Below are 18,449 nucleotides of genomic sequence, written 5' to 3'. Positions count from 1 at the left end.
AGCCAAACCACAACCGCAATCCAGCTCTAAAAAAATTTTCAAATCTAGGCCTATTTTTGGGCCAGCTCAACCCTCAATCTCATTTCAATGCTCACGATATTAATAAAAACTAAAAATGTATCTCTATATTTTTATAATTAAATTAAATTTTAATTTTTTTAAGTATTTAAATTAAATTCAGGCTAGGCCAAGACAAAAGAAAAAGAAAAAAATCATTGTCCAATCTCACCCAAGTCGGCTCAGGACTTACTCGGTCGTTGGACAACTCTAGTCTACATTAATGGAACATGAAATATGATGATTGAGTTGTTAAAATATTAATCGTACAAATATATATATACATAGGGAAGGATCCACTTAAATCGGTATCAAACTCAAGTAGTTTTACATAAATTTATAATTTTTCTATAATTAATATTTTAACAATGAACCATCATATTTTATATTCCATTTAAGTAGATCATGCATGTTAAATTTTGAGTAAATTAAAAATATCTAACTATTTATTTTATGTAAAAAAAACTTTCAACCATTAAATATATATTAATAAAAACAGTATTTGAAATTAATATGATAGAGATATCGAATCAATTTGAAAATTTATATGCATGACAAGTACAACTATATTGATAAATTCAACGGTTGGGTTAGAGATATTTATGGGCTAGACCAGACTTAAGCATGATATTAACACATGTTGCCCAAGCTCGACCTTTAGGCCTGTTCATATTAATTTTATTTTTTTCAAGAATATTTATATTATTTTAATTTAATATTTTATTTATTTATTAAAATCATATATGGGTAATTTAACTTTTTTTAAATATGTTTACATTATAGTATTATATATTAGTAGTAGATTTAATTTTTCATGTGTTATAAATTACATAATATAATATAGGCGTAAATATCAAATTTATACATGAACTTTCGTCCAATGTGAAAATTGGTACATGAACTTTGATTTGGTGCAATTATGCACCTGAAACTTGAATTGTGGTTCATATATATACATGAAACTTTAATTTAATTTCAATTGTACGCATTTAAAGAAATGAATACATGCATTTATTTTCGCATTGGATTAATATAATTGTTTGTGTATGTAATATGTCAACGTAAAATTGTGTTAATTCGGTAACGTTGTTAGTAATTTGTGAAAATCGAATCAAATAAAAAAATCATATATAAAATTACACAAAATCGAAGTCTATGTATAACATTGCACATTGGATACTTTCAAAAAAAAATTGCACATTGGATCAAAATTCATGTATAGTTTTGATATTCATCCCCTTAATATAATATAAACTTAGAAATAGGTTAGGCTCGAGCCTAACCCATATTTTAAATTGGTCTAAATTTTTACAGAAGTCTACTTTTCAAGCCTAATGTTTTTACCCAAATCCTCTTAAATTTCGAGCAAGCCTTTGAGTAGAGGTGATCATGGACCGGGTCTTAATAGAATTTTAAGCCCGTTTTCTAGACCCATGCTCAAAAAATGGGCCTAAAATTTTGTACAACCCGACCCACCCATAATAATTTTTTTATAATATTATTTTTATATAAAAACAAATTTAAAAAAATATAATACATCAAACACACTAAAAACATTAAAATAAATGTTTCCCAATAAATTGAAAATAAATGAAAAAAATATTTATACGTAAATAACACTAAAATAGATGTAGCTTAAAAAGTAAATACCTCTAAAATAATAGCAAATTTAACAATAAAACAATAATTATATAATATCCAAACAGCAATAACCAAATAATAACAATATAAGAGCGAAATGATAGGAAAACAACAACAAAACATAGCAACAATTTTTCTTTTTGCAAATTTGGGTCGGACCCGAGTAAAAAAAAGCTTACACGAGGCCTAACCCATTTAGGAAACGGGCTTCATTTTTTACCTAATCTCATTTTTCGAGCCTATAATTTTATCCAAACCCTCTCACTTTTCAAACGAGATCAAACCTACCTTTGAATTAAACAAATAACTCAACTCTTGAACCAACTACTTAAATTTTATGTCCCAATAAATGGATTCCACTTGTATATATATTAAATTGAAAAAAAAAATCTCAATTCCATAAATCCAAATTACAAATAAAAAATAAAATAAAATAAAATAAATCTCTGCCAGTTTTGCTACACTCTTTTCATTATCAAATTACAAATATAATGTCTAATTTTGTGAAAATAATAATATTTTTAAAAAAAAGAAATTCAAATGACCTGTTGGTGAAGTGAGAGATTAGACAGAGTGGGAAGCCCCCAGTGAGTGGAGAAGATGACATTCATGGCCATGGGACTCCTACTTAATAATTCTAAACCTGCCTTCATCAACCTTACAATTGATAATGCCTTTAAACTCAACATTAATCTTAGCTTTATGGAACGTGATGATGATAACCGTATTCCTCCGCTCATTTTCTTCAGCCACCGCCTTCTCGGCCGCCGCCTTACTACCACCTTGTTCCCGTCATTCTGCGGCTGCGGCGGCGGCGATAGCAGCTTTTCGTAGCGACGGCATTGCCTTGCGTGTCCCCGCAAAATGCTTTCCAAATGGATTTGCCCCATTGAAATTAATACACAAACAAAGAAAGAAAAAAGAAATAACAATGGAACTTGAAGTCTTCACTGAACTTCAATGAAGTACGTGGTCAAAGTTGATGATCAATCATGTATATATATATAAGGAAAAATTGATTTTTATTTATCTTAAACTTTATTAAAAAATTTTATTTTATTCTTTTATTTAATTTTTCAGTTATTTAAGCCAAATTTTTTTAGGGGCCAGAAATTTAATAGTCTATATCTTTATAATTTTTAAAAGATTAGTTCAAATTTTTATCGTTTTTGAAGGGGCAAAGTGTAATTTTACCATTACTAATTTAAAATTTTATAAATTATAAAGGGATCTAAATGAATAATTTTCTATTTTAGGGTGGTCGGGGTTCTTGCCAACTCTCCTGGTTCTGCTCCTGATTGTTTGTCAAATCACCCCCAAATGATGACATACACGTGACAATTAATTAGTTTTTAAAATTTTTAAAATTATTTTTTATATAATTTTTATACTTTTTAAAATACTTTTTATAATTGATGATCAAGGATTTGAGCCGTAAAAGTATTTCTGGGGGTCGGAATTAAATCGTATATCTTTACAATAGTAAAATTGTAATAATATATTAGGATTAAATAAAATTTTTATCATTTTGGGGGCTAAAGTGTAATTTTACCATTACTAATTTAAAATTATATAATTTATAAAGCATCTAAATGAAAAAAAAAATCTATTTTAGGGGAAACCAGGGCCCTGCCAGCCCTCCTAATTTCGCCACTATTGATGATATAACATCCACATACATAATAATTTAACAAATAACGTAAATTTAATAACTAAAAAATGAAAAATTAAATAAAAAAATAAACCGATTTTTTTCATAAAGTCGAAAGGTCTATATAATCTAAGAGTATATGTAAAGAGTGCGGGACAAAGAGGGAATAAACGGCCGGTGTTGTTTTTTAGGGTCAAATGCATACTATGTATGTAATATAATATATTATAAAATTTGGCTGTTTTTCATACCTTACAACACATGCCTTGCATTGTAGTTAACCTAAGTGTATTCCAGCTGCAGCATACATAAATATATTGTAATTTGTAGCTACTTTTCCACACATGGCCAGCATCCACATAAAGTTATTGTAATTTTGTACATATTTTTTCCTTTTTCTTTTCCGGATTATTATAGGTTCTTATCATATCTATTTTCTTATACAATGTTTAGAACTATTTATAATCTCTCCCGAACCTTTAAATAGGAAGATAATGTGTTTCAGCACACTTAAACGATTGAACTCACATCCCCTATATTGACAACAATACTAATACCGATTGAATTATATATTAAACTTGCTTGTTAATATATGTATATATATGGGAGGTGCGCATGTGCAATGATTGAAGCCCATGTTAGGAGTGGAATCCAATCATTTGCAAAGGAAAGGAATGTGTGTGTATTTGCGGATGTATATCATATTTAATTGATATTGTTTTGCTTTTGTTTGTTTATAGTGTCAACATAATGTGTTTTCGTTTCTAATTATCCAATAAATCACTATAAATTTATCATAGAGATATTTATACTATAGAATAGAAAATAAAAAGTTTGAACAAAAGTATAGGTTCAAAAAATGGTATTAGGCAAAAACATAAGGTCCGTTTAGAAAATAAGTCGAGCCTTGGGTAAGGTTTTTTGCTCGGGCTCGACCCGAATTTGATAAAAAAATCTGCTATTTTGCCACTATGTTGCCGTCATTTTACTATTATGTTATTATTTTGTTGTTATTGTTTGGATATTATATAACTCTTGTTTTATTTTTAATTTTGTTACTATTGTAGAGAGAAGCATTTGCTTGTTAAATTGTACCTATTTTAGTGTTATTTAAGTATAAATACTTTTTTAAATTTATTTTCAATTTGTTGAAAACCATTTGTTTTAATGTTTTTGATATATTATGACTTTTTAAATTTTTTATATAAAAAAATTTAATACGAACGAGCCGAGCCCAAGCATATCAAGCAGGCCTAAAAATTTGTTAGGGCCTAACTCAAACCCGGCCCAACCCTTGGAGACCTCTAACTAAGGGTCAGGTTGCATTATGTCTTTTTTTCTTGGAAAAAAGGTAAATTAATCTTTGTACATTAGATCGAAAAATAGATTAGTTTTTTTTTTATAAATTTTTTCCATTTATCTTTGTTAAAAACTAGCGTGGTTGGCCGTATTCACCTCATGCTAATATACAAAGACCCATTTACTGTTTGATAGAATAATCGATTTACTCTTTGATATAAAACGTACATGTATTAATTTACTATCTCATATCTCATTCTCTCAAAAATTCAGAAATTAAACACTCTTTCCACTAATAAAAAAAAAACCCCTCATTTATAACGATTGTGAATTAATTCAATCTTCAATAATATAAAGTTTCCAAAACTAGTTTTGTTTATTTCACTTTCATCATTCTTTCTGTTTCTTCTTGATTTGTCTGCCATCCATTGGTTGAAATTAAGGTTAAAATGATTTTTGGTTTGGGAAAAAGATTTGGTGGCTATTCCAGAAGAGGCGGGAATAACTATTCTTTGGTAGTAGCCTTGAATGGCTAGAATCGTTGAATTTCACTGAATAAGGCATGAGTGGAAGCCATTGAGAAAACATGGGTGAAACTTTCAAAATGCCAAATGACCCATCTCCCAAGTGTGTATATATATATATATTGGACTCTTTTAAGTCTCACATATAATTGGACACAAGCCTTAATTATGACACCACAAAATACATGAATCCATCTAATTTTTGAAAGAAAAACAACTACTCCAACCCTTTGATGCTATACTACGGCAAGTACAGTATAGTATGATACCAAATGGTGACATCATTTGAATAACAAGCAAAAACAGAATCAAGATTGAAAGTGAATCAAAAGTGGAAACCAAATTTTCATGAGCCCAATTCAGATACTTCAAATATGACCTAAAGTGCTTTGCATCTACAGAGCATATAGCGACAAAATCAGACAACTACCGGCAGGCAGATGCTCCACTACGAGAGCTACAAAGTGACCATAATTTACAGTGTGACTGAAATCAACTCAGGCAAAAGAGAGAAAATACCAGGAGCTGAGGTCGTAAGCAAATCCACACCCATCACCAATCACCAACCAACACACAACTTCACACAGGAGGCTGTCCAATGTCAGAAATAATGCTATGTCAGACACTCCCGACTCCATCCTCACTCCCCCTACCCAACCTAAGTCCCCGAGGATGCAGCCTTCTTTCTAGCCTGTCTTAAGGATGCTACTACAAACTTGTCACCTAGGTTCAGTATCTTTCGCTGCAGGAACTTTTGAAGGGTAACTGGATAGATCCATGTCAATAAGTGACATATCGTATGGCGCTGAATAAGAATTTGAGTGGTCCACAAGCAGTGATGATTTTGTAAGATCACCGCTTGTAGAATCTGGTACAGAGCTAGGGTTTTGGGGAGCGCTTGTACCATATGATGGGAGACTGGATAGCTGAATATCTTCTAGCTTGTTTCCAATCATGTGTTTGTTTCTTCTAGCAGCATCCATCTCGGGCCCAGTTGGCACAAAAGTCCTCGACCGGTATTTCCTTGTTCCCTCATCACCATCATTATGGTTGTACAGTACATAATCATGATACGTAGGTGCAAACTGCGAATATGATAAAAACCATAAATAACCCTAAACAAAAGAAGAAGAATCCAGTAGAGGAACCTTTGGGAAATGGCAACAGAAGTAAGGCTCACCTGGTGAACAGTATCATGATAGAAGTCATTCAACATCAAGGCATGTGCAAGGCTTCGTGTAAAACCACGAGACATACCAATATTTGCACCAGCATACTCCTTATATGGAAATGCATAAAGATGACCTAGAGCAGCAAGAAGCATCTCAACACATATAATGAAGTTCTGAAATTGAGCTGCTTCGTCAGCATCCTTTATAAATCCAGATTTTGCGGCAAGAAAAAACAGAACACCCTGCAAAAAGAAATAAAAGAAAGGGATGTTTTGAGTTTATTTAGCACCTATGCAACTAGATGAGGTTTACAAACAGTACAATGCCATCACAACCCAAGATGTTATGGATAACCATCAATATAGGCATGCCTTCTATTTTACAGGGTTTAATACATTGTACAATGCCGTCACAGCACTTCCAGAACTTTGAACTGCTGTCTTATGATTAGACATCAGTATAAAAAGGGAAAGCAAAATATAGAAAAACAGCCTCCCCTATAAAACAAAACATAAAGATGATATCAATGTGGACAGCAAACAGGTTAGGAAAGATTGCATTCCAGTAACCAGAATTCACCATCCCCAAGGTTTGCTATAAAGATACTAACAAGATTTCTGAATGATGATTATCACCAAAAAGCAACAAAAGGGTGATGCAATGAAATAGAAGGAAAGATAAAAGTATCTAAAAGCCAAAAACAAAGGATTTGTCTTCCTTTTGCATGCTTGAGTATGCGAGGAAATAACAGGCACACAAGATTTTACCTGCCAATAGGTTAAGAAAACCACAGATTTTATGATGATAAACTTTGGAACTGGATTGAATGGCTGAAGGAGATCTCTGCATGCCATGTAAAACAACACCAAAGCATACAGAGCCACGGTGTAAGAGATTGTATAGATGATAGTAAGATATAGATATGCTTGACTTGGACTAAAATTCCCATCTTTATATTTTCCTTTGGCGTATAATACGAGTGTAACAGCGACTAAAATGGGCTTCAGGATGACAAACTGCAGACAGCCTTGCTTGCATCTCCGTATAAATCGCCTACATTGCAGTTTCAGGTGCAAGCAATCAAATTTAAGTTGAATTCATGAAGCGTAAAGTACAAGAAAGTCCCAAAAAATAATTTTTTATCAAGTTCCCAATCAATCATGACATTAGATATAAGGAGGAATTTGTTAGTGTAGGGCCAATGATTTGTCTAAAATACACTTGTTATATTGTAATATATCTAGTAATGGTCTTCATATTATCTATAAGTTTCTTGATTACATTTGTATTAATGATTAACGGTCAAGTCCTTGATCATATTTATATAAACAATCCTATAACTTGAGATTACTAAAGATGTAATATGAAAAGTGTTATAATTTAATTCTAATCACAATTACTCCAGTCATTTAATTTAGGGTACAATATGAAAGCAATTAATAACATTACCCATATCAAACTAAAAGGTAAAGATCTAAGGTAAGATGAGGCAGAAATTGTTAAGAGTTCAAAGGAACTGTTATTGTTCTAGCATTTGGAAGTGGTCTAGACAGGGATGGCACAAGCACATAGCTCTTCTTTACCTTAGAAGCCATATTAACAAAGTTCATTTAAATCATGCTGCTTTGATATCTGATCTTTTATCTTCAATTCACAATAAGATCAAGTGGCATTGTCAATTTCCCCATAATTTCAAAAGAAAGGTTAGCGGAAATGTGTCACTCTAGTCAATTTGGCAAGGGTAATCTCAAAATAAAAGGCTATTTACTCACACTGGATTCGAAATTTCCAAGTTGGGGAGAATGATGCAGGAACTACTACACTGCTACTTTATTATTTTAATCTTATTCACTAGACATATTGATAGATAGCTAATGTTATAAGTTTAGAGTTTAAATCTAGTGCTAGCATTAAAGCTGTACTTGTAACCCTAATATAAATAAACTGTAAAGCAGATTAACGCCCAACCTACTAATTTTCTTTTTAATTAGTAGACTTTAGAAACTAAAGGTTGATTGAACTCTGTGTTTTCTAACAGATCTGCTTCTATCTTACTTGTTTTTGAGCCTTAGATTTATTGATTTGCTTATGTTTTCTCCTTGAACCGCACCACAAACCAAGCTGCTTAAACCCTTCTACTTAGGCACATATTCTCAAATGAAAAAGTGAACTTCTGACAAACATTACCCATGTCAAACATTACCCAAGAAATGAATGCTAGGCATTTTGTAACTCTAAACCATTTATTAAATGTCAATTCCCAAATCTAAACTAATCATGAAAGCAAAGATATTTTCGATACCACAAATGCCTAAACTCCCGCATGCATGGACGTGCATAACAATGGAATGTTCAAACCAACTGCATTCCATCCAATACTCACCCATCTAAAGGCATAGGAGGCAAGCAGCATGTCATCAGATACCAAGATGGCTTTAAAACTCGACCACTCAAGCTGAGCACAACTGCTCCTGGACCTCCAACCCATGCCAAGCAGAGAGAAAGAAAATTATAAATGACCCAAGCTTCATATCTGAAACAGTTAAAGGGGATAACAGTCAAAGAAAATTATAAAGGCCAGCAAAACATGGTTAGTGAACCACTATGATTGAATAGAAGACGTTAACAATTTTAACATATTTTGATATCCATACACCATCCCTATCAATTAATCCATCAACCCAAATATACATACGTAGAATACACATTTAAATGGGATAACGGATTAGAAGAATATGGAATTCGGAAATGAAGTGCAAAATAAAAAATAACGATCAATTCAAACACACACACAGTCGGGCATACTAACCCTTCCCGGATGGAATTGAAATAGATTGAACTCCGTGGTAGAACAAGGGACAAGAAAGACATCAAGGCATAAATCTGTGAAATTTAGGCACAAAGAAAACGAATTCAGTATGAGAAAAATATATAATAATCCAAAAAAGAGAGCAGCGAAGAAATAACTGACCGGAACCATGAAGATGATGCGGACGATGTATCTCTGAAAAATAGGTTCGGTGTAATTCAAAAGATGCCTGTAGATATGAAGAACGGCCAACGCAATGGCTCCAGCAGTACAAAAAAAAGCGAGGATGACGAGGTAAATAGGCACTAAATCACCCATTTCTGAGACCAAATTCCGTTTTTTTTTTTTTCTCGTTCCTTTCGTAGGTAAAAAACAAAAACACAAAGTGGGATTGGATTTCTATCACGCCAAAATCTAAAAATCGATTGCTAAATTAGGAGGCAAACAAAAGAATTCAGATTTATGGAGGTGACATGTAATTGAACGCTTCAGTTGTACTACGATCGGAAAATCGAGACGGTGAAACCCTAACGGCCAATAAATGGTATCCTCAAAGACAGATCTGGCAGTGTTTGGCTTGGGGAGATTCTTTATGCACTCCGCCGGCGGCCAAACATGGCGGCTCTCCGACTTTTCCCACAGACAAAGTAATTTCCTTTTTCTTTTTTTTTTCCTTTTTGGGGATTTTCTTAAGAATCAAACAGCACACTAGTACCTTAATATAAATTTCTTCTCTTCTTCCTTACAATGCAAACAACCCAAACAAATACCATAACCGTAATTTTGCTTTACCCTTTTTCCAAAACTTATTACTGTTTTCGGCAAATGAACCGATAGATAATTTTAAAATATAATTTAAAATTGAATATAATTTAATAATATAATTTAAATTGAACGATAATAATTTTTTTTATAAATTGAAAATCGAATCAAATTTAAATAAAACTAATAAAATAGTCATTTTTATTTCATTCAGGTTACATTTTAGTCACTAAACCGTTAATTAACGGTATAATGGTAAGCTGACATGGCACGTTAAATCATCATTTCAAACGAAAATTTTAGGTTAAATTCTACAATTGGTCCCTATATTTTTTTAATTTTAGCAATTTATTTTTTCTTTATTTTTCATTCTCTTCTGTTTCTCCCTCTATTTTCCTCCCTTCTTCATTTCTTTTAACATAATTTTTCTATGTTTTTCATTTTTTATAAAACTAGTCCACAAGCTTGCCTCAGTCGGAAAAATTAAATTGTTCAAAAAAATAAAAGTGTAGGGACTAGTTTTAACAAATGGAAAACATAGAAAAACTACGTTAAAAGAAATTGAGAATGAAGGAAAACAGAGGAAGAAGCATATTTGTTTAAAATTGCTTAAAACAAAAAAAAATATGAGGACCGATTGTATAAATTAACCTAAATTTTTTGTTTGAAATGATGATTTAACGTGTCACGTCAGCTTACTGTTACACCGTTAACCGTAATTAATGGGTCAGACAAAAATATTACAACGCGATAACGTAAATGACTAAAACGTAATATTTCAAATACAAGTGACTAAAATATAACATGAGCTAAACAAAAGTGACTATTTTATCAGTTTACCCTATAATAATTAGATCGAAGTTAATATTATTGAACCGAAACTTAGGTAAACAGTGCGGTTATGTTAACTGTTGACGTAATAGCTTGTGTCGGCATTGGTGATTCTGTATTAATTATTAATTTTAAAATTTTTAAAAATAGAATTTTCAGTTTTATAATAATTAACTAATTGTTTTTACCTTTTATCTGCTAACTTTTTATCCAAAATTTTAAACTTCTGCTGAATATGTATATATTTTAAACTACTTTAAGTTGTTTTCAATTACTTAAGCGAATTTAAATTAAAATAAATAAATAGATAAGGTTTATTTATTTAAATTTAACTTTAAATTTTAAAAATTAATAATAATCACCTGTTTTTATTTATTTTAAAAAATTAAAAATGGTTATTAATTTTTTGAAAATTTTCATTTAATTTGTTGGATTGTTAAGATTTTTTTAAGAAAAAAAAAAGCTTGGCTAGAGAGTTTCAAGTGATGACTCGATGATCGATATAGTAGATTAGTACCATTGATGAATAGAATAACATATCTTAGATTTAAGTCGATGTGATAGTTAATGTCAGATATCAAAAAAGCTATTGTTTCGATTTTAATTCGCAAATTCGTGATTTTCAAAGCTGTTCTATGAAAATAATTTAACTATAGAATAGAAGTGGAAAGAAAGGTTCCAATTAGACTTGTGTATTGGTCGGGCTGAAGGCTCGCTCGAAAAGTGAGAGGTCTGGGAAAAAATTAGATGTGTTCATGGTTCGAGCTGGGTTCTGATCAGAGCTAAGTATGATATTAACATACTTTATGTTTACCTAAGCTCGACTCAACCCAAAATTTGGGCCTAAAATTTTGCCTGAACTTGTCTATCTTTGCAAAAGGCTAACCCAATCTCATTTTAGGCCCACCCATATTATTTTTAATTTTTTTAAAAATTATTTTATTTTATTTTGATATTTAATATTTGATAATCTTATACATTTTTATTTATGGAAATATTTTATATTCTTAACATTATTTTAATGCTTGCATTAGAGTAGTATTATATATTTAATATAGGTGTATTTTTTAATGTGTGCTAAATTACATAATATATAAAATAGCATAATATAAAGTATTATAAACTTAAAACGGGTCATGTAGGGCTAAGTCCGGGCCTTGAATGTTCAAGCCCGAGTCCGACCCATATTTTAAATAGGCCTAATATTTTTGCTAAAGCCCATTTTTCAAGCCTAATATTTTTGCCAAATCCTCCTAAATTTTGAGTGGGACTTCAGGCTTGGGCAGGTAGCCCGATCCATGAACAGGTCTAGAAAAACATCAGCTCGAAAAATGGGCTTGAAAAAATAAGGCCCGTTTTCTAAACGGATCGAACCTCGAGTAAGCTTTTGTTGGCTCGGCCCGAATTTGCAAAAAAAATAAACTACTACTATTTTTTTTACTGTTTTGCCATTGTTTTTTCATTATTTTGTTATCATTTCGCTATTATATTGTTACTATTTTGTTGTTATTGTTTGGATATTGTATAACTCTTATTTTATTATTAAGTTTGCTACTATTTTAGAGGTTTTTGCTTGCTAAGTTATACTTATATTAGTGTTATTTATTTTAATGTTTTCAGTGTATTTGATGTATTATATCTTTCTAAATTTATTTTTATATAAAAAAAAGTATACAGTCGGGCTAAACCGGACTCAAGTTTTAACATTTTTATCCAGGTCGAGCTTGGAAAAAATTTTAGACCTATTTTTCGGGTTGAGCCTTATTTTTACTTGGCCCAGCTCGACCCGACCCATGGACAACTCTATTTCCAATTACTGCAGGTGGTGCAAATGGAGAATGCCATCTAATAACGATTTTAATATTCTATTGACTTATATGAAAACTTTCAAATAATTTAATGACTATATTGTAACTTTTTAAAGCTTAATGACCAAAATATAAATTTAAATATTTTACCTATAGTTTAATACTTTGTTATATTATATGTAGTATTGCATATAAAAATAATTATATTGAGATATTTTATTTAAATACATAAAAATTAATTATATTGACCCACTAGTCAATTTCATAGACGATCAACTTCCATTTTTATCAAATAGCCATGAAATTGTGGATGCGGTGATGTTTGAATAAAATCAAAGTAAAATAGTACTAAGCTGGGCGAAGTCAGAATAAATTTTTAGGGGACGAATAAAATTTTAATTTTTTATAGTCTATATATTTATAATTCTTAAAGGATTAAATTGAATTTTTATAATTTTAAGGGGGCCAAAGTACAATTTTATATTTACTAATTTAAATTTTAAAAAAATTTCAAATGTCTAAATAGAAAATTTTCATTTTAGGGGGGTCAAGGCCCCTACCAGCCTCCCTTGTATCTGCCTCTGGTACTAAGGGTGTCTTCGGATGAGAGATTAAGAGGATTTACGTAAAAGAATTGAAGAATTTTAAAATTTGTGAGTAAATTTAAGAGGAAATTTTAGTAGTTCAATTTCTATTTAAAGAGGTGGTTTTTTTCAAAATTCTTTATAATTTTATTTTATTCAATACACATGGTCATGTTATAAGATAAATATTAAAACTTCAAAAATTATTTTATTTAATTCTAGTATTTTATTTTATTAAAATATTTATAATTTTTACAAAAATAATGATATACATGTTTAATATTTTATATAATTTATTTTTAATATAATTATTATTTTGTATTATTCTTTAATTCATAAAAATCGAATAACCAATTTTTATAGAATAATCATTTATTCAAATAATGTGATTATAATTGTTAGCATTTTAAATTGATGAAATCTAAGATACTATCATTTTAAATTTCTCTAAATTTTCAAAACTTTTCATCCAAATACATCCTTTAAGACAGCAACAATGAAAATGGAATCTAAATGGAGCATCAGTAATCTTGTTGTTAGGATGGGTTTGGATGAGCGGTACGTTTACGTATGGTTAGTGTAAAAATCATGGTGACAATGAAATTAAAAACTGTAGCGATATTATAGCGTGACACAAAAAGTAAATTAAATGCACCGCACCGCCCATCCAAACTTACACTTAGGGTGGGTTTGGATAGGCGATTGGATGCGGTGCGTTTAGCTTACTTTTTGTCTCACGCTACAGTATCGCTACAATATCTAATCTCACCGCAGTTAGTGTAAAAACAGCGTTGGCGGTGAGATTAGATATTGTAGCGTGAGACAAAAAGTAAGCTAAACGCACCGCACCCAATCGCCCAACCAAACCCACCCTTAGTGTTTTTAATCTTATGAATGTTAAACTTTAAGCAAGTCATTTATCATTACATCAATATTTATTTAACACGTACATGGTACATTAGTTTGAATAGGAAAAAAAAAGAAGGAGGTAAACTCACAAGACGGTTATTAAATTCTTAATAATTTTATGTTTTCATCATTTAATTTCAAAAATCACAAAATGGTCATTGAATTGTTCAAATATTTTTATTTAAGTCGTCGGGTTGTTAATATTTTTTTTAAATTTAGGTAGTGAACTTCAAATGATGATTCGACGATTGATACCGTAAATCGATACTATATTAAAATATTCAAATTTGTAATAAAATTAATTATTCTTTAGTATTTGTTAATTCGCTTTGAAAAATATACTTAAGAATTTAAAATCTCAGATATAAATGTGTTGGTGAAATTAAAAAAGAATATTGTTGTGAAGAAGGATTTTCATGATTTACATAATAAAGTAAGAAACCATACAATATATATTTTTGTATTTATTTTCCTTTCATCAATTTAATAAAATAAGATAATCCTATTTATAAAGTTATACTAATGTTTCTATTTCAAAATTTGTGCAATATTATCACTAATTAATTTTAACAATTTTACTAAGATAACATATTTTATCATCTAAATATTATTCATAAAAAATAATACACTTTAATTAATACATATAAAAACAGTAGTTTATCACTACATCAATGTTTATTTAACACATAAATCTTGAAAAGGATAAATACATTCAAGATCACTAAACTATTAGTAAATTTATATTTTGGTCACTCAATTTCAAAAAGTTTTGATTTAAGTCACTAAACTTTTAAGGGTTTTTTTTATAAAAAATTCAGGTAACTAGCTCCAAGCGATGATTTAACGATTGATATGGTAGATCAATATCCATTGATGAGTAGAAGAACATGCCTAATATCTAAGTCAATATGATGATTAGTGTTGAAGATCAAAGAAGAAAGTTTTTTAAATTTTGATTTGTGGATTCGTCAAGTTCAAAGTTGTTTCATGAAAAAAATTGAACCATTGAAAAGAAGGGGGACGAGAACTTTTGATTGATGCAAGCGGTGCGAACAAAGACGGCTATATAACAACGATTTTAACAATCTAGTAACTTAAATGAAAACTTTCGAATAGTTCATTGACATTTTGTAACTTTTTTATTTGTTTTTAAGTTGAATGACCAAAATGCAAACTTGCTAATAATTTAATGATTTTAAATGTAATTTATCCATATAATAAAAGTTGATTATGAATTCATAAAATGAAGACATTAAATCCATCTAAAATAATTTGATCCAAACCCTAAAGTCTGCCGGTTGGCACGTTTGTTTTCTGTCTGCCGCCTGGCACGTTTTCTTTGGTTTTCTCTTTATTTGGTTGACTCTGATTTTGATTATCCCAGTCCTGTTGGCTGTTGGCTTTGACTGCTTTTCTCATGGAAGATGATCTGGCAAATCTAAGGTTAGTGGATGAGGAGGAATACGCGATCCAAGAGGATGCAGCAGCAGTGGAAAGTATTTCCCATTTTTTTCTTGTGGGGCGCTGTTTAACAAACAGTGTTGTTCATTTCCCCTCTCTACGGAATACGATGGCTGATATTTGGCATCATATTGGAGGAATCTGCATTACGGATCTAGGGGAAAAACGGTATCTATTCCAATTTTTTAATAAAGTATACATTGCTAGGGTGCTTGTTGGAACACCTTGGTTTTTCAATAATCATTTGCTTATATTGAAAAGAATCACGTATGGGGAAAACCCGGCGATGTTGGAATTAAACTCCACGAAATTTTGGGTACAAGTTCATGATTTGCCTCCAGGATTGATGTCTGAACAGTTGGTAAAACAATTAGGGAACTTTTGTGGAGGATTTATTGGGTATGATTCTGTTACCCTAGCTTCGGGCTCTAAGAAGTATATACGTGTTCGGGTCTGTTTAGATGTGGCTGCTCCGCTGAAACGGAAGAAGAAAATTTAAATTGGGCCGGCTATGACTGCTTATGCTCGCTTTAAGTATGAAAAACTAAGCCTATTCTGCTTTATATGTGGAAAACTAGGGCATGGGGAGAGTTTCTATCCTCTTAGGCTAAGAATTGAGCTTTCGAAAATTGTTTTTGGTTGGGATTTATCACTGCGTACAGTGGTGGGTCGTAAGGATTTGGAGGTGAGCAGATGGTTACGTGAAGCTGATGGTTCACGGTATTTTGCTGAAAAATTACAGAAGGTTGCTGGTGAGTAACACATTTGGCGTAAATGGGGAGAAGAGGATTTAACTATCAATGGGTTCGGGAAGGGGCCATGGATATTGTGTTGGAGGAGGAAAATGATGCTCTAGCGATGGTGGAATGGAAGAAGCGACAGAGGGTGGTGGAAGAACCAGTTGATTTTTTGGGATCAAAGGAAGGCTCAAGGTCTATGTATTTATCGGCTAGCTCTGGTGATCAGAGCAGCCGGGATCAATGAAAATACTAAGTTAGAATGTTCGTGGTTTAGGGAGACCACGAACAGTAAAGAGGCTCAGAAATAAATTGAAGGCCATTAATCCCCGAATTTTGTTTCTTATGGAGACAAAATTAAGTTCTAGGAAGAGGGAGTTGGTCACACAGAAGTGTGGCTTTGCGAATGGAATTGATGTTGGAGCTATCAGCTCTAAAGGTGGTTTATCTCTAGGTTGGAATGGAAATGCATTGATTAAGCTTATGAGTTTTTCCTCTTTCCATATTGATGTTGAGGTTCATGATACTGAATGTGGTATTTTTTGGAGGCTAACAGGGTTTTATGGGAATCCGGATGAACGGAGTAGAACTGCTTCATGGAATCTACTTCGACATTTGAGCAATGAGCAATAAATTCCTTGGGTTGTTCTGGGGGATTTCAATGAAATCACCAAGTTATTCGAAAAGAAATGGGGCCATCTTAGATCAGAACGTCAGATGAAGGACTTTCGTACGACCTTAGAAGATTGTGGTCTCAATGACTTAGGTTTTATTGGAAGGTGGTTCACATGGGAAAGAGGTAGATTCGCTGCTACGAACATACGTGAACGTCTGGATCGGGGAGTTGCTACGTTGGGCTGGGTAAGTATTTTCCCATATTACCAACTTGAACACTTGTGTCACTCCTTTTCAGATCATTGCCCCATTCTTCTTGACACTATAAGGGCGAGGGATGCTCAGAGCTGGAGTAACGAAGCTAAGACCTTTCGATTTAAAGCCAAGTGGTGCTTGGATAGTTCATTTGAGGGAAGGGTTCGAAGATGGTGGGAGGATACATCTGGTTGTGTCCCGAGCAAGTTGGAGAGTATTGGCCTCCAAATGCAAATGTGGAGTAAGTCAAAGGATGGAGAAGAGAAGAAGACTCGTGTGGATTTAGAAGAAAAACTGAACAGTCTATATTATCGGGAAGTTTCTGACGAGACCCTTGAGGAAATTATGGAGGTTCAATTAGGGCTTAATGTGGAAGCTGACAAAGAAGAAATATTTTGGGAGCAAAGAGCCCGTGTCAACTGGTTGAAGAATGGTGATCGAAATACCAAGTACTTCCATACGGTTGCGGTACAACGTCACCTCCGTGGTCGAATTTCTACATCAGAAGACGAGAATGGCAGACGAGCTTCTTCTACTCCCGAGTTTATCAAGATAGCTTCAGATTATTTTGGTAAGCTGTTTACTGCATTAGAAATGGGATCGAATGAGCATCTCTTTGGACTAGTAGAGAAGCGGGTTACTGATAGCATGAATGCTAGTTTGTTACAACAATTCACTGAGACGGATGTTGCTAATGTCGTTCAGTCAATGACCCCTTTGAAAGCCCCTGGTGTTGATGGATTTCCAGTTATCTTTTTTCAACGATACTAGCATATTATTGGTAAAGATATTTCAAAGTATTGCTTATCTATTTTGCATGGTCAGACTGAAATTGGTGATATTAATAAAACGTGTATTACCTTGATTCCCAAAGTGGACAAGCCTAAGAATATGTCCCAATTTAGGCTTATAAGCCTTTGTAACGTTATCTACAAAATTGTGGCGAAGGTCTTGGTGGTTCGGATGAGTGATACCTTGGGGAATTGTATCAATGAAGCTCAATGAGCTTTCATCCCCGGAAGACTTATCTCAAATAACGTGTTGATCGCTTATGAAATCCTCCACTCACTCAAAATGAAGAGAAGAGGCAAAAAGGGGAACTTTGCTCTTAAGCTTGATATGAGTAAAGCCTACGATCGTGTAGAATGAGATTTTCTGGCTGGAATGATGAAGCATCTAGGCTTTCATGTTGATTGGATTGTGCTTGTTATGAGGTGTGTTTGTTCTGTTTCTTACTCAGTTAGCCTCAATGGAGTAAACAGTGATTGGTTTTTTCCCTCAAGAGGGCTACGACAGGGTGACCCTCTTAGCCCATACCTTTTTCTGATTTGTGC

General features: G+C 32.2%; 1 protein-coding gene across 1 annotated transcript; it reads right to left on the bottom strand.

Annotated features, from left to right (window-relative positions):
* Nucleotides 1–5,493: 5,493 nt before the first annotated feature.
* LOC105761153 (uncharacterized) lies at nucleotides 5,494–9,927 on the bottom strand. The gene is made up of 6 exons (XM_012578876.2): nucleotides 9,316–9,927; nucleotides 9,154–9,227; nucleotides 8,728–8,877; nucleotides 7,112–7,397; nucleotides 6,353–6,586; nucleotides 5,494–6,257 (listed from the first exon to the last, which is right to left on the bottom strand). Exons 1-6 carry the CDS (start codon nucleotides 9,469–9,471, stop codon nucleotides 5,892–5,894), a joined length of 1,266 nt encoding a protein of 421 aa, XP_012434330.1. The 5' UTR covers nucleotides 9,472–9,927; the 3' UTR covers nucleotides 5,494–5,891.
* Between the last annotated feature and the right edge of the window lie 8,522 nt (nucleotides 9,928–18,449).

The sequence above is a fragment of the Gossypium raimondii genome, chromosome 11 (genome assembly GCF_025698545.1).
Source record: "Gossypium raimondii isolate GPD5lz chromosome 11, ASM2569854v1, whole genome shotgun sequence".
NCBI classification, from domain to species: Eukaryota; Viridiplantae; Streptophyta; class Magnoliopsida; order Malvales; family Malvaceae; genus Gossypium; species Gossypium raimondii.
This window is presented reverse-complemented; position numbering and strand designations above follow the sequence as displayed.

Bases quoted from the DNA above. Each gene is read 5' to 3' on its own strand.
- LOC105761153 (XM_012578876.2), bottom strand. From the start codon at position 9,471: ATGGGTGATTTAGTGCCTATTTACCTCGTCATCCTCGCTTTTTTTTGT. The intron at 8,878-9,153 runs GTTAGTATGCCC...TAACTGTTTCAG, and splicing joins TTCAATTCCATCCGGGAAGG to ATATGAAGCTTGGGTCATTT. The intron at 6,258-6,352 runs GTGAGCCTTACT...TCATATTCGCAG, and splicing joins ATCATGATACTGTTCACCAG to TTTGCACCTACGTATCATGA.